The 24,911-nt window shown below is 35.2% G+C and overlaps 1 protein-coding gene across 5 annotated transcripts in view; it reads left to right on the forward strand.

The window, feature by feature from the left end:
- Positions 1-20,964, forward strand: part of PCMTD1 (protein-L-isoaspartate (D-aspartate) O-methyltransferase domain containing 1) — a 70,596-nt gene extending 49,632 nt beyond the window's left edge. For 4 of the 5 annotated variants that reach the window (XM_019712565.3, XM_019712564.3, XM_074318924.2 and 1 more), the window contains 3 exons: positions 8,716-8,887; positions 11,217-11,340; positions 17,671-20,964. In XM_019712565.3, coding sequence (XP_019568124.1) covers positions 8,716-8,887; positions 11,217-11,340; positions 17,671-18,038 — 664 coding nt within the window. In that variant the 3' untranslated portion in view covers positions 18,039-20,964. Of the gene's footprint in view, positions 1-3,659; positions 3,852-8,715; positions 8,888-11,216; positions 11,341-17,670 lie in introns of all 5 variants that reach the window. The other variant, XM_019712566.3, reaches the window with a different exon arrangement.
- Positions 20,965-24,911: the final 3,947 nt, after the last annotated feature.

Raw genomic sequence — 24,911 nt, forward strand, 5'->3', positions numbered from 1 at the left:
GCTCCAGGTCCAGTTGCCATTGTTAGTTGCAGGGGGTGCAGCCCACCATGCCTTACGGGAGTCGAACAGACAACCTTGTGGTTGAGAGCCCACACTCCAACCAACTGAGCCATCTGGCTATCTGGGAGCTGAGTGGCAGCTCATTGACTTCATTCTAGTTGCAGAGGGTGCAGCTCGCTGGCCCATGTGAGAATGGAACCGGCAGCCCAGTTGCCCAGCGCTCATGCTCTAACCAACTGAGCCACCTGTCTGCCCCTACTTATTTTCAGTTTTTAAATTTAAAAAACTTGCCATGTAAAGTGATTTTTAAAATCCGATTTCCAAGCAGTTTCATTATATTGTGTACAGGTCATCAAAATACATATTTTAATTAAAATACAAAGTAACTCAGGAAAATTAATTGCTACTTATGTTCCTTAGTACCAGATTATCCTTGATTATGTGTAACACAGAATAGATGGCTAAAACTTAATACTCTTCCAATCTTATTTATCCTTTTGGTTTAGATCTTTTTTATCAGTTCCTTTTTCAAAAGTATTGTCATGTCACTTAAATTTTAAACTGCATCTTTAGAGTTTTCTTGCATATGTCTATTGGCGAACATACTGCACTTCCAAATGTAGTAGGTGAGAAACACTTGATAAGCTACTCAACATTAGAATGTACAATGTCGGATGACCTCTTGAAAGATACGAATGTGTGTTTTTGTGTGTGCTCTATAAAGCGAGCGTGGTTCCTGTGTCCTGAAAGCAGCAGCCCTTTCTTCAGAAACAAGTGTCCTCATTATAATGCATGTGCTTTCAGACATCCTATGCCTTAGTCCCGCATCAGCAAGTGGAATAATTTGGAGAAGCTACTCTGAATTTACTGTTCTTGGAGATGCGAGGGAAGGGGGAGCCCTCTTGTATGATTTAGATATTCCTAGAGTCACTGAAATTCCTTTATAAAACTGGCGTTTGAATTCAAGGGTTCTGTAAAACATTGGAAAATGTTTCTAGGAAAGGTGGTCCTTTATAGTAAATAGTTTAGTTTTCCTGGGCTAAATGGTCTTTGTTGCAACTGCTCAGCTCTGCTGTTAGAGAACAAAAGTAGCGATAGACATTATGTAAAGAAATGGGCATAAGGATTATGTGAGTGTTATGTGCTGTGAGTAGGCTCTGACTGCTGGCAACCCTATGAATGAGTGACATCCACAATGTCCTGTCCTCAACAATCTGCTCAGCTCTTGTAGACTCACTCCTATGGCTTCTTTCATGGAGTCAGTCCATCTCATATTTGGTCTTCTTCTTTTCCTGCTGCCTTCTATTATTCCCAATATTATTGTCTTTTCAAAAAAAACCCTGCCTTCTCATTATATGCCTGAAGTAGGACAACTTGTTTTGTCATTTTAGCCTCTAGCAATATTTCAGACTTAATTTGCTCTAGGACCCACTTGTTCATCTTTCTGGCAGTCCAGGGTGTCTGTGTAGACACTTTATTTATAAAAACAAGGGCAGGCAGATTTGGCCTGTTTCCCAGTTTGCTGACCCCTATTCTACTCTTCACACATACTTTCTAGAACATCTTGATTTTAGCCCTCTCTGCTGTAGACAAGTCTGTGGGCCTAGGTTTTAAAGGCCCTTAGGTCTGGCTTTCACAAGGGAAGGAGAAGGTTGGCAAAGGTCAAATTGTATGAATCAGGATTTATGCATGTACAGTAAGCAAAATAATCTTTCCATCTGTAGCTACTTGGAAGAAGAAGTCAGTTAAAGAAGCCTGAATTATAAACCTTCAACCTATAAATACCTAGCAAATGAGTTAGTAATGGTATAGCACTTACTTATAGCTATAGTTATGTATTTATAGAATATGTATACGTGTGCATGTAGTTGACCTGGCTTCCTAGACCGCATGCTTTGGGGTGTGCCGTTTCCTTCTGAGACAACAGATCCCAGCTCCCCTCCCCTCTGAAGCATACTGTAGCTCATTTTGGAAGTATTCTGGTATCAGTAGCCAAATGAATAGTCTGACTTATTGAAGATTTTCATTCTATTTGAATGGAGTTCTTTCTATGTAGTTTGTCATATAAATGAGTCATAATATGAGTACTAAAAACAGTAATGAGATGATGAAAATAACAGCATCTAATGCATATTGTCTAATCATTAAATACCTTGTACCGTTCTAAGTGCTTTACCACAGTCCTGGAGGCAATATTGGTGTCCATGCTTCCCAGATGAGAAAACAGAATTAGGTAGGCTGTCTATTTATTTCGTTCTGATTTAGCTATGATGATGTAAACACAGAATTCTAATATTTCTTCCCATCAGTAAGCTGCTACCAGTGAATTATAGCCTAGCAATTTAGCCCCAGATATAAAGTTGAAGCAGTACTTTTATTTTCATCATTTATTTCCTTCAAGTTAGAATTAAGTAGTGCTGTTAACATGGTTAAATGCACTATAGTATTTTTATTATAGAGCACACCTACCCTTGTTCACTAATGACACAACGTGAATTGGGGGCAGAAATGAGTGGGAGAAGCAGTGCATTCCTCAGATTTTGTTGAGGTGTTAAGTTTAAAATTAAATTCATAGATAGCATAGTGTTGTAGAAGCTTTAATTGATTTATGGCAATATGTAGTGTCCTAATTTTGTTTTTAATTATGTTTTCATTTTTCACGTGATTTGATTTGCTTCTATATTCTGTCAACTTCATCACTAGAGGAGTCCTGCTTCATCTTTAAGATAATTACAGCATACTTGAAGTAGATTTTATCTATAAATATGTATTCAACATTATTTCAAAATAGTTCTCAGATATTTGAAGTTTTTATATGCTAGTAATGTTCAGCTGGAGTTTTATAACAATTATTACAAGTTGTAAATAGTTTTTAATCATGACAAACATTCAAACTGTGGGACAGAAGAATACTTAAAAATAGTCCTCCGGGATGTCAGTTATATATTTTAACATCAGTTAGAAATGGCATGAGTAAAAGTTTGATGGCCTCAAACACATTAGTAGAAGAAATTATTGTTGAAATATATGAAAGCTCACTTTTATATGAGGTACTGTCACATTTCCTGTAAAAAAGTTTAGCGATTGTTTTTGATCCTACAGATTTCCTAAAGTATCATTCAATGAAAAAATATCATTCTATTTACTTTTAACAATTTGCTTTAAATAATGCTTGAATTATTCTGAGATGAGTTTGATGCAGTTGAAAGGGAAACACTTGAAAAGGTAAAGTCTTTGGTTTTTAAATTTTAAAAAATTCATTAGCTTAATTATTGATTGTAAGAGGTTTTGAATGGTATGACTGCATTTGGAGATCAAAAGATTAACATTTCCCTGGGTTTTCTTCCCAATGGAAAGTTCCAAAGTTTTGTCTTGTTTTAATGAAATAGTCAGAGCTCTTAAAATTCAAAATGGTATATTTTGACAACGTGTTTTATGAAAAAGAAGTTTCTGTGATTCATTTGGCAGGTTTTGGATGAGATATGAGAACAAGGTAGGATTTTTTTTTTCCTATGTCCTTGAAATCCTTTATTCCATTGGAATAATTGTCTAAAATTTCAATGACAGCATCCTGTGGCACATGATAAACTAGGTGTACAAATTGTCAGCCCCCACTTCAACAGTGTATTGAAGGGGAATGTTGTTTTTTCTACTCTCAGTCAGCTCCTAGACCTAGACTATCCGTCTAAGAGGGAAGCTGCAGGGCAAGGCTAGGTCACCCTGATCTCCTAGCAGCTTATCAAAAGAATTATATGGGCAAGTTGGCAAGGTTCCTGCTGTGAACGAAATCATCTGTCCGTCTCAAGATGAAGATATTCCAACATGCACCTATAAAGAAAACCACTGCTAAGGTAAGTGATTAGAATCCTGGTGTTATTTTGGGCAAGTGTTCATGTTGTAAACCAAAATATATGTGTGTTCTGTATTATCCCACAAGTGATTTTCAGTGTACATCTTAGTAGGAATATGTCAAATATCTTTCCCTCTCTGCATAAGAGAATCTAAAAATCAGTCATTAGATTTTAAGATTTAAATCAATATATGATTATAAGTCACAAGTGAGTGAATTTGTAATTATTATATACATTTCAGAAGTATTTTTTTATACAGGTAACATTGTTGGGACGTGTAATTTAGAAGGGTGAGTCATCTCTGGGAAATTTTCTTCAAAGCATTCAAATGACTTTTCATTTTTAATAACAGACTTAAAATTTAAATGAACGCCCCTAAATTAAATATAAGAGAAAGAACACGTGAACCATACTTTGAGTAAAATTATAACCACATAGGAAGTATTTTGGTAGACCTCTTGCCAGTTTTTTTTTTTTCTCTTCTTTAGGTTTCATTTAGTGTGTGGTTGATGTGAAAAGGTGGAATTTGGATTTTCTCTTTCACTATTTTTAACTTAGATTTTATGTGTAAATCTATAAATAGTGTAGCACTATTTTGTAATGAACTGAAAACTTCTGGTTAGTTTATTGCTACAGTCTTTCAGATTATACAGAAATTGTACTTGTGTTTTAAAGTATGTCCTTTGCCTATGGAGGTTCTTGGAAACTTAGGTAAGATGCAGCTTTTAGAAGATAGTGTTTATTTTCTTCTGTACTTTGGAAGAATTAATAGGAGTTCTGCCTCTCAAATCAATCATTTATTCTTAACATATGTGGTATGAACAGGATATGAGCATAACCATATACATTTGCCTGAAAAATTTTAATCCGACTTTTTGAAAAAATATTAGTTCAATTGGTATGAATTTATTTACATGAAATGTTACTATAAAAATAAACCATAATTTTAGTATCAGAATACAAAACATCTAAGTAGTATCCTCAATTATGTACCTAGTCAGAAATATAAAGTTCATCTATTAGTCCTGTAATAGGAAAGATGATCCATAGCCCACTTATACATGAAAACAATAATGTAAGTATATGCAATTTAAGAGTTATTTTGTTTTCTTTACTAATGTGAAGGATACATGTGTCATTGGTGGAAAAGGTCAAGTCATAGTTGTAAGTATAATAAATAATCTCCGGATAGGACTCTCTGGTAGACACTTTTAATGACTAGTATTATTGGTAGTATTACAATTTTAATGCGTTTGGCCTGTGGATTCTCTACTGTGTTGTAGATATTTTAATGCCAACATTTAAAAATATTACACTTTTCTCCCCAGTTTTATTTATGTTCTTTAAGTGTTACTATTTTGTATCTATAAATATTCAGCCCTTTTGGAATATTGTCTCAAGTTCAATTGTACTTTCAAATTTGAGTATTCTGGTAAAAGAAATTAATATAAGTATTTTAAATGAAAGTATAAAGACCTTATATGCATATTTTAGAAGTATATATTCCATTTGCACTACAGAAATTATTTATAAACTTAGACATCTACTTTTTCTCTGTAATGATCTTCTGTAGTACTCCCTAAGTGGAAGCAAGCATACTTGTTCAGATCCTTGTTACAGGAGAAAATATTAAGTTGTTTCCCAGAATAAGGGTAACTTATTTAAGATTTTCAGAAAGGCTCCCAAAAAGTTCCTTTCACATATAGGACAGTTGATTTATTCATATAAGCCAAGGGTTTGTTTTGTTTTACTATTTGAGTTTTGCTTTTTTTTTTTGGAGGGAGGGAGCATGCATTCTGTAACATGAAGCTATAGTTATTTTTAGTAACCAATTTAGCAAAACAAGAACCATCAGGTTGATACAGAGAGTGCCCATAGGTACATATTTTATTCTGTAACGATTTCTGGACAAGTTTCTCTTCTAATCCTGAGATTTTTGTGATTAGCATATTTGTCAACTTTGGGTTCATATTCAAAGTTGGTAGGTGGAAAAGTTGACAAAGCATTTGTTTCTTACATGGTTCGCTTATTTAGTAAATGCTTTTTTGAGGACTGGAATAGGTGATGGAGATACGTACAATTAAAATTCAGAAGAAATATTCAGAGATACCAGGAAAACCAGGAGAATGTTTCAAAGGGATGTTTGTGTTAAGGAGAAAGTCTTTGAAGCACCTATTTACAACTGATAAGTAGATGGGTAGTTGTTTGAATTTATGTGTCTGTTGAAAAATATATATGTATATCACATATATACACACATATACACATAAATATAGAGATATTTTACTTTTTTACTGAATCCCTGAAATTGCAGGTGATTTTTATTGTTACAGTACATATTAATATGGATTAGCCACACTTTAAGGGCTCAATATTCACGTGTGGCTAGAAGCATGGGTGTTTCCCATTGTATTTCCAGTCTTTACACACAACTTGTGCTCAATAAATAGTATTTGACTTAATGAATTTTGCTAATTACTAGTATAAGGTAACTTGACCAGAATCACACATTTAATTTTAGAGTCGGGTACTAAATTCTTTCTAATTCATTTTGCTGGGATGAGGATGTATAAAATACCACTAATATGAGAAGTTTTAATTGTAAGTTCACTTGTAATGGTGTTTTCCTAGGTAATAGTTCTGTAAGCAATCACGTGTTTTTAAATAGTAGGAAGCTTTTAAAACTATAAGAATATTTCTGAGTTGATTTAACAGACTCGATGGTAACAGAGGTTTAATAACTGAAATTTGTATTTAAATTCCCTGTTCACATTCATCCTGAAAATTATGACTGACTTAAATTATTATAAAAGTAAATTATTTTAAATGAATTTTTATAAGAATGAGTTTTTAGATATTTTCATTGAAAATAGTAGTCTAACTTTCTTTTTAAAGAATGCTTACTATTACTTTGATAAAGTGATTGAACCATCTGATCCACAGTATCTAATTACTTAAAATCCAAGAAATTATGTTTTGGCCATATTTTAGATAATCATAGATTGTACCTTAGTCTTGAGTAGAAAAGAGAAATTAAACATGGTCTCTAATGTAGGTAAATTTACACTTTTGTTTGTACTATGCCAGTGGAAAGAATGAGATACTATTAAAGAGTTGGGTAAGATTTCATTGCAAAGCTAATATTTGAACTATATCTTCAAGGGAAGAAGAGAGGGAGGGGTATTTCAGTCAAAAGAACACATACACAGATACAGGGCTTCAAAAACACTTTGTAATAGTTTCTCTGAGCAATTAGAAGGAAATAATTCAGTCTGGCTATAATGTAGTATGTGTGGGCAGGGGCAGAGCCAGGAAATGAGTGTGAATGGACAATTTAATAGTAGAATCATAAAGATCCCACATGTCATTCTAAGGAGCTTGAACCTGTCCTGCCCCGTAGGGAGTAAAATGATGATTCAAGGGAGACCTGAAGAGTGTGAGCAGTGAGGAGACAGTTACATAAAAGAAATAATGGCATAGACTACCTTAGTGTGGGGGTATGAAGAAGAGATTATGGGATAAACACAGTGTTTATTCACCCCCATCCCAAACCACCTCAACCCTTCCCAACCCACTCCCCATAACCACCAACAAGACAGGAAATTGAACACAGGGCATAATTTTGGTAAACTTTTTTAAATATCAGGTATCATAATGTGTCTGTGTTTTAATGAATTTAAACTTATTTAATGAAAACTTATTGTGTAATAAGTCTGTTAATTACTAAAGGACACGATATGTTTTAAAAACAAAAATGATTGTTAGTCAGTGTCGTTTTTCACTGCATGCTGAAACTTTTAATGAAAATTATTTCCTCAAATGATAGCCTGATTTTGCTGTGTGGTCGTATTAACTTAAATCAACTTAAAAGTGAAAGGATATTCCAGCAATTTGGAATTTAAAAATGATTACATGTTTTATTAGTGCATTGAAGTTTTAATTATATGTTATATATTAGAGACTTTTCAGATTTGTCAGAATTTAAGGAATAAAGTAGAAGTCTAAATAGGAAAGTTTGTAAAAGCACAACTCTATATACCATGAACCAACACTGTAACCAGGAACAAGTGATCAGGGTAAAGTGCCTTTGCTTTGAAACGGTATCTTTTCTTTTGTTGCACAGGGAGATCACAGGGACCAAAGCAGCAGTAAGAAAAATCTCTGTTTATTCTGCTCTCTGTCCCAATCCTGTAGCTTTGCTAAAATTTATTAGGAAAATCTCCCTAATCGTAGTGATTCCAAGGGTATATGGTCACACTGGTGTCTTTCTGACAAAGCTTTGCCACTGTTAACTGCAGCAGAAATGTCAAGCAGAGATGAATACCACATGAGCGCTTCCCATTTCCACTGGTCCCTCAGCTTTTTTTTTGGAAAGAGCAGTGGAAAGTGAAGGCTTCTCTCTCTCTCTCTCTCTCTCTCTCTCTCTCTCTCTCTCTCTGTCTCTCTCTGTCTCTCTGTCTCTCTCTCTCTGTCTGTCTCTCTCTCTCTCTCTCTCTCTCTCTCTCTCTCTCTCTCTCTCCTCTTTTTTTTAATCCTTGTGATTCTCATCCATATGTAATTTGTGGGGCGCCACAAGATTGGTGTGATGGGCTTTTCATTTTATTCATTTTTTAAGCCTTAAATGAGGTTTCGGTGTGGCAAAAAATAGATTATGTTTTGAAAATATATGCTATAGCACTGATAATAAAATAATATATTTGATTGGTATAAACCTTCATAAATGTCATATTTAAATCAAATTTTGTGTTTTATCCTTAGAATTAATTTGGTAACTTCACTGTTTCAAAGAACTGGGTTATGTTAAATTTTTTAGATTTAGTTTTTTTGTTCAAATGGATTAAAATATATTTGTTTTTCCATGCAGATTTGAGTTCTGTGAACCTGCATTTGTGGTTGGTAATTGCCTCCAGATAGCATCTGACAGTCATCAGTATGACCGAATTTATTGTGGAGCTGGAGTCCAGAAAGACCATGAAAACTACATGAAAATATTACTAAAAGTGGGAGGCATTCTAGTCATGCCTATAGAAGATCAGGTAACTTCTACTGCCCTTTTGCTTAACAGCATAGGAAACACACACATTAGTTTAAGATGGGAAGTGTATAATCAGTAAAGGTATATTGTAATGTTTAAAGAAGAAATGCTCTTCATAGATCTAATTACACAGAAAAAATTTGAAATGGACTCTTAATTATTTAACCAAAGCAGGTATAGGAAAGATCCCTGTACTAGAATTAGAAGAAACTTGGTCTTTCATCCGAGCTTAGCTACTACCGGTGTGCTACAGTTGTTCCCCCCTTATCCTTGGTTTCGTTCTCTGTGGTTTGTTACTTGTGGTCAACCATGGTCTGAAAATGTTAAATGGAAATTTCCAAAAATGATTCTTAAGTTTTAAGTTGGGCAATGTTCTGAGGCGTGTGATGAAGTCTTGAGCCTTTCTGCTCCGTCCTGCATGGGACATAAATCATCCCATTGTCCATCATCTCCACATTGCATATACTACCTGCCCTTTAGTCACTTCGTAATCTGCTCAGTTGTCAGATCGACTGTCACAGTAATGCAGTGCTTGTGTTCAACTTACTTTACTTAACAATGACCCCAGAATGCAAGAGTAGTGATGATGGCAATATGGATATGCCAAAGAGAAGCTGTAAAGTGCTTCCGTAAGTGAAAAGGTGAAAGTTCTCGACTTAATAAGGCATTGTATCTATCACCTCACATCATCACAAGAAGAAGGGTAAGTACAATACAATATGGTATTTTGAGAGAGAGAGAGAGAGACCACATTCACATAACTTATTACAGTGTGTTATAATTATTCTGTTTTATTATAAGCTATTGTTGTTAATCTCTTACTGTGACTAATTTATGAGTTAAATTTTATCATAGGTATGTATTTATAGGAAAAAAATAGTATATATAGGGTTCGATACTATCCACGGTTTCAAGCATCCATTGGGGGTCTTGGACCTATCCCTTGGGGATAAAGGGGGACTACTGCATTTGCCACACTGCTCCCTCCTGTTTTTACCTGTAGGTAGGTGTCCATTTGAATGTGATGCTCTCTACTAAGGGCTGCATTTCTAACATTCTTTAATTCTTTGAACATATGAAAATAGAAATCCTATTTGGAGTTTGGTTTGGATTGTTTAACTCCATTAAAGAAATGAGTACATTTTTAAATCTGCATTTGGTGTGACATAGACTCATTTGAAAACATTTTGCAGTCATTTGCGTCAGTAGTTTGGAATTATTAAGTATAATAAATATATGAAATACTAATTTATTCAGAAAATGGGTGGATCTTTCAAGAGAAAATTACTTTAAAAGTTTATAAAAATGCATTTGAAAGAGTACTTTTAATCATATTAACCCAAATCTGAGGTGTTTAAAACACCTTGTGGTTTGCGTGGTAGAAGATAGATTGTCTAAGACAACTGTGACCTAGCATGATGTTTTGGAGTTTATACTCATATATCTTGGGGATCCCTTACCATCACAACATATTATTTGCATCTCAGTGATTTCACCATTATCATGCACTGTGCTCTGTAGTAAATTGTCAGTTATTAAAAAGATGTAATATAAAAACATTCATTAAAAAACATTCTTAGAAAAATGTTATTACTTGAATGCTTCCAGAGTTGAGACTCACAGATGAACAATCTTTTTCTGTTTTCTTTTAAAGCTACATGTTTGGACATTTAAAATATGGCGTCCCATTGATGTTTTATTAAATATTATATACCATTATAATGTAAAGTATAATAATGATTTTTATAATATAAATTGAAGATACTAATTTAATCAAGCCATGTATTGAGCTAATATTTTTTTCCAAGGACTGGTGATGGGTGTTTGCTGAGTAGGTAAAACTTCTAATCCGTTTGTGACTAATTACATTTATTTGTGACATATCAAGTTGAAATTAGAATCTATATTTTATTACCGTTATGGAGGATCATGAAGTTGACTCGTTGGTGCAGTAATTAAAACATGATTTTATTAATATAATGCTTTAACCAAACAACTGAACCTATGTGAAACATATTTTGGGAGCCAGTGGCAGGTATGGATTGGAATAATACCCTTAGAAGCTATCAGACCCCAAACATACTATGCAGAGTCACTTGGACATATTTGAATATTCCATTTGCATTGAAACATCTATCTTGAACAGCAAATATTTGTGATTTCTTCTGTATTTTATAGTAAATATTTAAATGAAAGTAATCTGGTTACATTCAAATACAAGTGATTATATAGCAATCATTGGCAATTATTTTGTTAAAACAAAATTGAGACTGTAAAGCAATCACATTTCCAGAATTAAGCTACTCTACTTCTTTTTTCCCTCTAAATAGTTAACACAAATTATGCGAACTGGACAAAACACTTGGGAAAGTAAAAATATTCTTGCTGTTTCATTTGCTCCACTTGTGCAGCCAAGTAAGAATGATAATGGCAAACCAGATTCTGTGGGACTCCGTAAGTAACTGTTGATTCTTTCCTATTGAACTGTGACTTCAACTCCTGTGCTTGGGATTTAATGGACTATTTAAATATGAAGAAGTAAATAGATATGCAGTATTATATTCAATGGATTTACTCAACTTTTTTGTATGGAGCCCCTACCTTGCACCAGACATTGTTAGCTGCCATCATGGAAACATGAAAAGGGGCAAATGTATGCATTTATTCATTATAGTTGTGAGTTTATTAATTATAATTTATTAATTTGGTGGCATCACTTTTCATACAGAGGGACAGCAAACAAAAAAGCCTTTATTTAGGCTGAAGAGAGCTTGGTCATTCCAGAAATAAGTTTTAGGGTAGTTAAAGCTCATTGACTATGCTGTAGAGGCTAGATTATATAAGACTTTTCTTATACTCAAGGAGAGAGTCATTGTTGATATGGATAGAGTTAGTTGTTTGAAGGTAGAATAGTGGACTATATAGAAGATGTTGGTGGAGGAAAAAGAGGGATCTAAAGTTTGCCTTGAGCAGCTGGTACCATTTATTGATGTTTGGAAGACGGGGGGTGGAATAATTTGGAAATAGGTACTATAGGAAGATCAGATATTTTATTTTGGCCATGTTAGAGTTTTCTATTAGCATATAATTGTCAGTCTAGTGGGTGTATACCTATTGCATGAGGGAAGTATAAATTGAGAATCCTCAACATAAAGATGGCATTTTAAATAGGTGAAGTAAAGAGAATAGGTGTTGGATTGAACCTGTGGTCCACCAAATTCAGAGATAAAACAGACAATGAATGATGGGTTAGCAAAGGGTGGGCCAGAGAGATGGGAAGACACAGTGAGCACAGTGTGTTGAAAACCAAGAAAGAAAAGTATTTCAAAAAGGAGGGAGTAGTCAACTTACTGAAGCCTACTAAGACCTTGAGAAGGAAGAAGAAAGCATTAAGTAAAGGTCTTAATAAATGAACTTTACGATAGTGGACTTGTTGCTTTAACTTGCTTTTTAAATGAATTTATTTCATAGGAACCTGGTTTTATAGAGAGATTCGATTGAATTTCTTCATTTTACCCTCTTTTAAGCGATGTGATTTTTGTGGCCTTTTGGGATAGTTTAAAGACTTACATGAAGTAGTATTTATAAAGTGCTTGGCATGTAATAATTGCTTAGTAAAGAGTAGTGTTAGGATGTGGGGAGGATCAGTGAATTACACCCATTTGTCTCTGCTCAAGTTCTTACCAATGGAGAGATGGACTTGGGGGTCAGATAACTAGGAATTGAAATGTCAGCTTTATTATCAACCAAAGTAGATAGGAAAATATGGCTTAAGTCTGCACCCTTCATTAGACAGACTTACCACCAAGTAGGCAGCACTGGCCAAATGCCCCACTGTGTGAGCTTACCCTGTAAATACCTGGATGAGCAGAGCTCAATGTGTATACTTGTAAGTAGACATACCCTAATGAAAAGGAGAAGGGAAAGGATGGAGCCATATACCCAGAGGTAGCTGGATGGAGCCAGCTACTTCTTACTCACAGACTATACAAGCCACTCCTCCTGCCTTGGGGAGGAATGAGCATGGTGAAGCAAAGCTACCCGTGTAGCTCTGTAGTTAAGTGTCACTCTCCGGGAGTGTCAGTGGCATGGAGGTCTCTTCCCCAGGACCCCCGAGAGGACTTACTAGCAATCTTCTCCAACTGGAGCTGCCATCAAGGAGACCCATTGACCTTACTTTATGGACTTATGAGATTCATAAATTCTGACACAGTACTCTTATTTTGATCTCATTTAGAAAGAAATTAGACTCTCAGATCTAAAAATTTTTGAACCTTTATAATTCAGAAAATTTTATTCACGATTTTTTTCAAATATAACTATATTTGTGTATATTAAGTATATTTATGATTAATGTATGCTACTTAAAAAAAGGATTTGAGTCAACCTATACAAATCCACATTAAACTATTGTATGAGGGAAATTAAAAATAAAATAAGAATGATGAAAAATAAACAAAGGATTATCACAAAGTCTCTCTTAGAAATATGAAATTACTCTACTGGAATGCTAAATTTAAACTTCCTTCCAATCTATTCAAAAAGAGATACATTTTGGGTGCGCTCTGGGACTGAAAGGGACTTTTTTCTAGCACCAGAATCAAGTAATAGTCACATGTTTTCACATACATTACACAATTATTTCAATGAAGTCTACTTGTTGACTCTACACACATCCCCATATATACACATGTATTACATATATATGTGCAAATGTATATGTGTAATATATACTCCATAGTATATAGTTGACTATACTGTAATTATTGAATGCTTAAACTCCTTGCTAAAAGCAACAGTAGTAACAAAGTGAAACTATTTTTTCCCTCCTATTTTTCAAACATTAGAATTACAGTTTGTTTAGGACAGTTTTATTTAACTTATCATAACTGGTTGGAGAGTAATAAAGAGAAATAATGAAAAAATTCTCTGACACATTTTGGTTTTGACAGTCACCTAACCATAAGCATAATGTGCAGCATATATAACCGTACTGACTTGTAGAGTTACCTGTAGATTTCTGTGCAACAGCTATTTGTTTCACTCTGTAATATTGTTATAACCCTCAGCATACTTCTTTTTATCTGACCCTTTTCCTAATTTAGTGTCCTTTAGAAGAGTCTTGGTTATAAATGTGGTTTTATAGTAACATGTTTTATGAATGGCATGGATGATGATATGCTTTAAATGAGCAATTTTTGATCTTCCTCATTTTTAAGGATGTCAACACAATTAGATCTAGGTAGTTAATAAGGCTGTCGTTGGTTGGGTTGATGTAAATGTGAGTGTAAAGTAGAAATAAATTTGGTGGAAAAGGACAAAATGGAAGAAGAGCCTAAATTTTTAAAAAAAATGTTCTTCATACGTCTGAAATATTTATGGGTAAAATGATGTATCTAAACTTTTCATCAAAATAATCTGGGGTGGGGATGGGAAGAGGAAATGGGAGTGTTTACGAAGTAAGATGAGCCATAAGGGATAATTATTGAGGCTGACTGTCAGGTAGGTATCTTGGGTTCATTATACTGTTGGCTCTCTTTTTTGTATATAATTGAAAGGCTACAATAGAAAGAAAAAAAAAAGTCATCAGCTACCAACAGCAACATAAAAATGAGTCAGGAATCATGTATGAGTTTCTAAAAAATAAAAATACTTCATATAGTAATGTTCACAGAATGAAGAAAATTTTAATTATTTGTCAAAATTTAATAAGATAGGGAAAATAAGAACAAGTTTCCTTTTTTGTTTAAATAGCTTTCTGTTCATAGAACATTATTTCATTAATTATAGGAGGTTACAATATGAAAGAATGTTAGTACAAAAAAAAAAAAAACCCTAAAAAATATACATGTAAATCCTTTGCCAAATGTATTTTGTAGCTATGAAATTGCTCATGTGAGCTACTAAAATATAACAGTTCCTCAGACTTATCACTAACTTTTATTCAACTTAAAGTCATATTCCTTTCTTGTTTTGATATGGTACATTCTAAAAATGAGGGTATACGGCTTAAAGTTCAGGGCAGGAAGGGGTAAAGGGAAAAATGCTACACCAACTAAAGGCAAAACCACCAATATTTCTGTACTGCAGGTGTGTATGGATTTTTCCACACTGAGCAAATTTCCAATTGTTTGTGGACACCACGAGGTACCCTATGATCTAGCTCAGTTCTGACACTAACCTGTGTTTTCACAGACCCCACAGGTTAAGGGCTCTGTCCCACAAGGCTTCCCCCTCCAGCTTCAAATACCAATTGCAAGACCTGGTTGTCACCTGTGTTTCTGACAGCCTGGCTGTAAATTAGAGGTTCCCATGACCCCCTCCTAGAGTTCCATAATTTGTTAGAGTAGCTCACAAAACCCAGGAAAACAGTTGACTTACTGGACTACCAGTTTGTTATAAGAGGATCCAGCTCAGGACTAGCCAGAGGGAGTTGATGCCGATGCCCAAGGTGAGGGGCGCCATCCTCCCAGCAACTGCATGTGTTTTCTCGTCAGCCCAGAAGCTCTCTGAAGCCTTTTGGTCGGATTATTTATAAAGACTTAAAGATTTTTATTAAAATATAGCTAACATGCAATATTAGTTTCAGGCGTACACCATTATTATTCAACATTTACATACCCAAAGAAGTGACCACCATGATAAGTCAAGTAGTCGTCTGACACTGTTCATTCCTCCTGGCAAACAGCCCAGCATCCTTAGGGGTTTACCAAAAGTCACCTTATTAACATAAACTCGGGTGTGGTTGAAAGGAACGTCTTACAACAAAAGATACTCCTTTTGATCTTATAATCTTATCATTTAGGAAATTTCAAGTATTTTAGGAGCTTTGTCATGATGGGAAGCAAAATGTATATTTCTTCTTATAAATCACAAGGGACAAAAGAGACTTCATAAATTTTGGTTCTATGCCACATTGAGCTATATTGAAGTTGCTGTTTTTATAAGTTAAAAATGGCCAAAAATAGTTGGTTTTGGGTGTTTGACCTAAATAAAATACCTTTTCCAATCTTTAACAAATGAAAATGAAAGTGCTAATTGTTAGGTTCTTATAAAATCTATGTAGAGGCTACCTTTTGGGAAACAAATAGAGCTTATGTGTATGTTACAGATAATACTAATTGTAATTACGGAGTGAAAGCTTCAATTCAAAATAAGATTTTATAGTAGTTGAGATTAGTATTGTCTGGTTGATTAAATCCTTATTTCATAACTAGAAGCATAAGAAATAAGGTACGGTCAAAGAATAAAAAATATTGGGGATTTTTGAATAGGTAGGGCTGAGAATTACCTAAAAGTTTTTGTATCATTCAGGAGAACTTTGAAATGAAGCTCATGTGGATGCTGTTTTAGTACTTCTGAGTGTTAGAAGCTACTAAAGTCAAGTCTGAAACCTTTTCCACTCTGGGTCTAGTTGGTTCTTTATGAATTTTGGGTATTCTGACAGTTTAGGATTGAAAAGTTCATCATTCTAAGTGTCCCTGAAATAGCAGGCAGTGGTGTCAGAGGAAGAACATAATTAAGGCGTTAAAAGAAAATACCAATAATGTCAGAGAGGTTTAAGAGCAAAGACTATCTGAAAAGACTAATTATAGCTTCTATTTCTGAGCTCCTTTATAATTTCCAAAACTCTTGTAGATTTGTTTTCCATCCTCTCCTTTTGCAGAGCTCACTGGAACTTGGGCCTTTCTTCTTTGTGTGTACTCCCTCTTAGGGTGCTCTCCTACAGGGCCCTGTGGGGAGTACTAAGAGGAGATGCCACAACCCCTCCCCTCCTAGGACTCACAGTCTGATGTCAAAGACAGACCACATACAAATAACTGAACAAGGCAGAATTTCAGATGTTACAACATACAAGTTGGAAGAGAGGTACTAAAGTAAAGTAAAGAAATAAAAAGAGTACCAAAGTAAAGAAATAAAACATAAATGATTTTTCAATACTGTTTAACTGACGAGGGTTGTGTTTTGTTCAGAAGGATCCTTGATAATAGTTTTATTTCCACAGAGATGGAAACTAGGAGAAATGAATTTGAGGTGACGACTAGAGAATTTATTTCTCTATGTATAAAATATTGGAACAGGCTAGAAGAATTTGTGGTTCTAGGGCTTATGCATTTATACATTCGTGGGAGATGGGAATGCAGCAGAAAGGATAGGTTCCAACTCTGGTACACTTGATAGAAGTAAACCTCAATAACAAAGAAATCTGTGTTGTTTCTTTGGACTATTTTAAGTGTTTCTTTACAGCATGATTTCTGGTGATTAGCATTTAAACCAGTTCTACTTGTTGATTTACAGAAAGATAGAAACTGTGTGTGTGTGTGTGTGTGTGTGTGTGTGCGCACAAGCTTGTGTGTATAATAGCTTTAGAGCTTAGACTTAGGCAGTTGTTCAAATGTTGCCTTTATTTGAGGTTTTTTAATAGTCTTTTTCAATATCAAAAAGTATTAAAAAAAAAAAAGTAGGGTAAAAATCTCTACTGTTCTTTTCCCATCTTTAATTCTCAAGTACTGTTTGTAAGTTCTTATTTTTTCTTCCAAAGAATATGAATATACATGGGGATGCACAGATATCTATACATATAAACCTCTGCACTGTCCACTCTTGTTTGTACCTAAAACGGTACTTAAGGCATTTGGTAAACCCTCTGAAATCTTTGTTAGTTGAAATTTAAGTTTTTATACTTTTTATGTTTTCTAACATTCACTAAGAAATACATGTTTTGTTCCATGAAGAAATGAGCAATATATAATGTTTTACTTATGGTGTTTTTGTGTGTTTTAGCTCCCTGTGCTGTCAGGAATCTACAGGACTTGGCTCGTATTTACATTCGACGCACACTTAGAAATTTCATAAATGATGAGATGCAGGCCAAGGGGATTCCTCAAAGGGCTCCACCCAAAAGGAAAAGAAAGAGAGTTAAACAGAGAATTAACACTTACGTATTTGTGGGTAATCAGCTTATTCCTCAGCCTCTAGACAGTGAGGAGGATGAAAAAATGGAAGAAGATAACAAAGAAGAGGAAGAGAAAAATCACAGTGAAGCAATGAAGCCAGAGGAGCCACCTCAGAATTTACTGAGAGAAAAAATCATGAAGCTCCCCCTCCCTGAATCTTTAAAAGCTTACTTGACATATTTTAGAGAAAAATAACTTAAATCAAGAAGAAAGAAAGCCTACTGATAATTCCTTTAGTCTTGAAAATGTAGCATTTGTTAGAAGAGAGAAATGTTTCTTTCACCAGAGTGAATTATAGTGGAAAAAAAGTATAAATTGTTTCTGTCTTAGTAATAAAAATGAAGTATTCAGTGATTTAAAACAAACAAACAAAAAATCCCTTTTATAAAATATATTTTTCTTTAAATCTTGGAAAAATTGCTGTTTTAACTCAGTGACTTCAAGAGTGGAATTCAACATATAGTCAAACTTTGTGTACTGTAAATCCTTTTCTGATTCCTTACAGATTTGTAGTGGTGAGGGTTAGATTTAATTTTATATAAAGTTAAATAATTGTTAAGCATATATAATCTTATTTGAATTGCAGTTGTTTGCATTTCCTCTATGAAAACTTTCTTATTGTCATAAGGAAATCAAATGCTTTGTAAACCCACTTACCTTACTTTTTTGCAATCACTATTGCTGAGTTGCTATAGATGTATTCCGGGCATATATGAGTGCAATAACAATACAGATGTTGAATAATTTAGCTTTAAAAACAGGTTTCATGGAATTCAACAGCACTGCTACTTTTGTTTTTGAATCTGTTGCCAAAATACATGGAGAAAATATCTGCTTCTCTCATAGAGATTTTAAGAGCACATCAAGTGAATATGAAAGTAAAAAGTATATACTTAATACAACTCGTAATTTGTATGGACCCTTTACATTTTCGGTATTTAAAAATAATGAGGCTATATTACTCTCTGGAGTTTTAGAAGATAGTATACTTAGGACTGTTTTTTCTATAATCCAATGTATAAAGGAGTTGGTTTTTTAAAAATCCATTGTTGCTAGCACAATGAGAGAAGAAGCATGAGTGACGGCCACTTCTTGAGTCATGCCTAGTAGCATGGCCAGAGCAGATGTAGGTAGCGGGTGCACTTTAGCAAATGGAACTTCTAGTTCGTCTGAGTATTTATCTTTGACAAAGTAGGGCTGAGCTAGCCTACATTTGCTTTGAAATTCATCTTTGTATTAGAAGAAATATTCACAGAAATAGTATGTAGATGCCTTTTGCTTTGAAAATCTAGTTCAGAATCATAGTATAATCTTTGGGACCTATGCTGTGCTCATTTCCCATGGTTTTTTTTTTGTGTGTGTGTGTGTGTGTGAAATTACAATGATTTTCATTTTTTGTTTAACGTCACATACTTAAACTATCCATCATTTAAATGTTAGTTGTAGCTTATCAGTGATACCACAGGGTAGTAAATACCATTATTAATTTCTTTTTATCCTACTTGGGCCTGAAAACAGTCATTCCTTGTTAAGAAGGTATGCATTGTAACATATTTAGTAATTAGTGTTACAAGGATTATATATTTTTTAAAAGGAAAAAAATAGAGTATCACTTATTATTATCAGCATCACTATTAAAATAGTTGATCAAATATGCTTAAAGAAACCCAATCAAAGTATAGTGAAAAGATTATTATCTCTTTGCAAAGATTCAATTATTAGTAATATATAAATGGTTTCAAAAATCTCAGCCCTGGTAATTCCATACGTCTAAAAACAAGTGTTTGAAATATTCTAAGCATGAACTAACCCAAGTAAATGAGGATATTTTAGTCATGTGAAAAATAATTTCATGGAAGGTATTTGTTGTATACCAGGGATTGAGGCTAGGAGTTGGGGGTATCTCCAACAATTTTTCTCAGATGATTACTAAGCTGTTATTGTTAAGAGATGTTCCGTCTCATTTCTATCAAGGGAAATAAAACAGTTCCATACAATTGTCGTCTATTAGAAATTTTCGTTTTCTTCTGAATTAAATGTTAGTTTTAGAAGTTTAATCTTGAGTTCCTGGTGCCCAGGTATTTTTATCTAGCCCTCTCCCCCAGACACACACACACACACACACACACATTTTTGGAGCTGCGGTCCAGATATGTAAGCATATATTCTTAAATGATGATTTTACTATTAAGGAGAGAGTTTTTGTTAAGGATAAATTTGAAGATTGACTTTTTCATATCATCTTTCATTCTGTTGACCTTGGCAAAGTGTACAGCAGGTTTTCATGATCATTGCATATTTTTTGTCATTGAAATGTATCTTTGTTTTTAAATGCATTCATTTTACAATTGTAATTTTATTTTTGACTTTAAATAAAGTAGAAGATATGAAAAATGAAAATTCAAGTGACAGCCCTTTTATCTATTAATGGGAATATATTAGAATGATTAAAATTTTGTTGGGTTTGTGTTTATTTTTTATTAAGTAGTTTTGTTTTATTTGTTGTTGTTTTTTTTAAGGAGGGTGCAGCTCACAGTAGCCCAGCTGGGGATCAAACCAGCAACCATGGTATTAGCACCACAATCTAACCAACTGAGTTAACTGGCCACCCCATGTTTATTTTTTTAATGCTTTCATGTTTACTTGAGTATAAGTAATTTTGCTTTATAAGTGGAGAAGTAGCAAGTAAAGATGAAGTAAAATTAATTGAAACTGATGAGGAATACATTCATGGAATTTTACAATCGGATAAAACAATAGAAGTAATCTAATCCAATGTTATTTTGCAAGAGAAAGTAGGCCTAGGGAAGTAGCATGATTTTACTAAGTCAGACAGCGGGTTGAGACGGCTTGAAATAGCATCCAACATCTGATAAATCCCAAGAAATTTATCAGTGACACCGTAACTATTAAAAAAATAATTTAAATCTTTAGTACTTATTGATGTATTTAGTTCTAGTATTAATAAAGGGAAATACTAAAATGACATATATAGTGGTTAAAATAAAATGCAAAAAATGTTGGTTTCTAGCTGTCTGAGGGGGTAAAAGTGAAGCAAAACCTGTTAAATCATGGGAAGAGTTGGAAAATTATTTTAAATAAATGGACATAATTAAGCATCGTTCTCCAGTGGCCTGGCTTTTGTTTTTCTTTTTTAATTTTCAAAAATTTGATACAGCTATGGATGTATGCTCAATTTCAGTGACCAATTGCTATATTTGGACGTCTCATTTCCTTTTGTCTTGCCACCTCTGTCTGAAGAGTGGTTTTCTTTAAATTATTTTTATAAGATCAGTAGATAGACAGGATATTTATAAGATAATGTGTAAAGTACAAGGAATAATTCAGTGTACATGTAAATATAGTTGATAGGTTCTTGGAAACTGACTTTAAACGACATAACGAAACCAATTTTATCATAGGCTAATTGATATAAACAAGAGTTAAGTTTCTACCTTCTATTTTTGGTCACAAAAACATCACCAATCTTCTAAATAAAGACCCAAAACATTTCTAATATTAAACATTGAAATAAATGTGAGTTGTGAAACAAGTAAGATTATTCTTTTCCAACCCACTTATTCTAGTTCAGGGTTGTGGGTGGCCGGAGTCCATCCAGGCAGCTCAGAGAGCAAGGTGGGACAGGGTGCCCTTCCATCACAGGGGGCATCACACACATACCCACACTAACTGGGACAATTTAGCCAGACCAGTTTACCTCCTGCACATCTTTTGGATGTGGGAGGAAACCGCAGTACTCAGAGAAAAGCCACATGGGCATGGAGAGAACATGCAAACTCCATGCAGACAGTGGCCCTACCAAGATTCAGTTTTTTCCCCTCATCAATGTACAATGAAGTGATGTTGAAGAAAATGTTATTTGAGAATCTGCTGTACCTCTGTGTTACTACTAAGTTTGACTCCTCGCATTGCCATGATCTGTGTGCTTCTTCCCAGTCTCACCTTTATTTCTTTTTAAAATATTTTCATTAAAGTACAGCTAATATACAATATTAGTTTCAGGTGTACATCATAGTTACTCAACAGTACCTACCTGGCACTATGTGTAGTTATTATCATATTGTTGATTATATTCCCTATGCTTTACATCCCCATAACTATTTTATAACTACCAATTTGTATTTCTTAATCCCTTCACCTTTTTCACCCTGCCCCAGTACCCTTTCCATCACCCTGAGAGATCTAGTAACCATCTGACACCATATATAGTTATTACAGTATTATTGACTATTCCTTATACCCTACGTCACCATGATTACTGTGTAACAACCAATTTGTACTTCTTAATCCCTTCCCCTTTTTCATACACCCCAATCCCCCTCCCATCTGGCAACCATCAAAATGTTCTCTATGAGTTTCTGTTTCATTTGTTTATTTTGTTCTTTAGGTTTCACTTATAAGTGAAATCATGACATTTGTCTTTCGCTGTCTGAGTTACTACACTCAGCAAAATGCCCTCTAGATCCATCCATGTTGTCCCAAATGCCAAGATGTCATTCTTTTTTGCAGCTGAGTAATATTCCATTGTATATGTATATACCATCCCATCTTTATCCATTCGGGAACGTCCATGCTGCCTCCACATCTTGACCATTGTAAACAATGCTGCAATGAACATATGGATGTACACATCCCCTCAAAGTAGCATTTAGGTTTCTTCGGATAAATACCCAGAGTGGGATTACTGGGTTCTTTGTCACTTGTTCTAGTATTTGTTTTAAAGTATTTTGTCTAGTGCAAGTATTGCTACCTCAGCATTTTCTGTTTGTTCATTTCCATTTTCATGAAATACTTTTTCCATCCCTGTAAGTCTGTGTGTGTCTTTTGAGCTGAAGTGAGTCTCCTGTAGGTAGCATATGAAAAGGTCTTGTTTTCTTGTCCATTCATCCCCCTCCCATCTTTTGATTGGAGCTTTTAATCTGTTTACGTTGAAAGTAATTGTTGGCAGGTACAAAGCTATTGCCCTTTTATTATTTTTGATTATTATTATTTTTTGTCTTGAAGTCCCTCTAAAATTCCTTGTAATACTGGTGGGTGGTGATGAACTCCTTTAGCTTTTCTTGCCTAGGAAGCTCTTTGTCTCTCCTTTGATTATAAATGATGTCTTTGCTGGGTAGAGTAATCTTGGTTGTAAGTCCTTGCTTTTCATCACTGAATATTTCCTCCCAATACCTTCTGGCCTACAAATTTTCTGTTGAGAAATGGGCTGATAATCTTATGGGAGTTCCCTTATAGGTAACTAACAGCTTTTCTCTTGCTGCTTTTAAGTTTGTCTGTCTTTAACGTTTGGCATTTTAATTATGGTATGTCTTGGTTCATCTTGTTTGGGACTCTGTGCTTCATGGGCTGTATATTTCCTTCACCAGGTTATGGAAGTTTTCTGTCATTATTTCTTCAAGTAGGTTTTTAATTCCTTCTCCTTCTGGTACCCCTATAATGTGAATGTTGGTAAGCTAGATGTCCCAGAGGCCCCTTAAACTCTCCTAATTGTTTTGGATTCTTTCTTCTTTTTGCCATTCTGATTGGGTGTTTTCTGCTACCTTATCTTCTGAATCACTGATTCGATCCTCTGCTTCATCTAATCTGTCAATTCCCTCTGATGTGTTCTTCAGTTTTCTGTTATTCTTATTTTTGACTGGTTCTTAATTATGTTATCTATCTCCATTTTTATGTTTTCTGTCTCTGTTGAAGTTCTCCCTGAGATCATTGAGCATCCTTATAACCAGTATTTAGAACTCTGTGTCTGGAAGATTGCCTGTCTCCATTTTATTTAGTTCTTTTTCTGGAGGTTTGTTTTGTTCTTTTACTTGGGACATGTTTCTTTGTCTCCCCATTTTGGCTGCTTCCCTATGTTTGTTTGTACCGTGTTTCCCTGAAAATAAGACCTAACCGGAAAATAAACCCTAGCATGATTTTTCAGGATGACATCCCCTGAACGTATGCCCCAATGCGTCTTTTGGAGTAAAAAATAACACAAGATCTGGTCTTATTTTCAGGGAAACACAGTATATATTAGGCAGGGCTGCTATGTCTCCTGGTCTTAGTAGAGTGGCCTTATGTAGTAGGTGTGTTGTGGGGCTCGGTGGCGCAGTCTTCCTGGTCACCTGAACCACACATTCCAGGTGTGTCCCTTGTGTGGTTTGTGTGTGCCCTCCTGTTGTAGTTGAGCCTTGGTTGCTGTTTGCACATCAGTGGGAGGGATTCATCATTGGGCTCATTGATTATGAGGACTGGCCATGACTACAGTGAAGGAATTGTGGTGCAGGGGCTGACCCTGCAGAGCAGACTCTACCTCAGCAGGGCTCTGGTGCCTGCCCAATCAGCCGCTTGGGTGTGTCATTCTTGGAGGTGGCTCAATGATGCTCCAGCTCATTTCAAAGCTGGGGACTGGGCACTGGGCACGCCAGCCCCAGGGCCAGCTGGGAGGGCACCCCCTGCAGGTCAAGTTCAGCCACAACCCGGGGCCACCCAGCAGGAGCCACAGAGCAATCCAAAGATGGCCATCACCCGTGCTGTGCTTGGAAGTACCTCGAGAGGCCAAGTTGCGAACCAAGGCTTGACTGCCTCTAGTGCTGGGCTTATGGCTACTCATCCAGAGGTATGGGACACACTCAAGCCAAATGCTGCTTGTCTGGGTTTGGCGAATCTTTGTGAGACCTGGGAAAATTTACAGCATGAGCCAAGGTAGATGGTTGTACAAAAAAGTCATTGGAAGCAACTTGGATGTGCCCAAAAATTGGGTGGGATGGGGTGGGGTCTCAGAATCACCAGAGTGTGTCGAATGAATGATGTCAGCCAACTTGGTAGAGACTCACATATGGCAGTCACCTGGGGAGGGCTCAACAAAGAAACAGTGACTTCCACCAGCTCCTCTGTCCAGGAGAAAGCTGCCCCTCCAGCCCTCATCATGAAGCTAGACAACTCGGTTCCCCAAGTATTTCTCTGTCGCCTCTCCAGCTGCTGCCCCAGTGCTGGAACTCCACGTGTGGGCCCTTTAAGAGGAGCACCTTGGACTCCAGCCATCCTCCATCTCACTCAGTCACAAAT

This window comes from Rhinolophus sinicus, chromosome 7, assembly GCF_057876585.1.
Source record: "Rhinolophus sinicus isolate RSI-liver-muscle chromosome 7, RSI-T2T, whole genome shotgun sequence".
Lineage (NCBI taxonomy): Eukaryota > Metazoa > Chordata > Mammalia > Chiroptera > Rhinolophidae > Rhinolophus > Rhinolophus sinicus.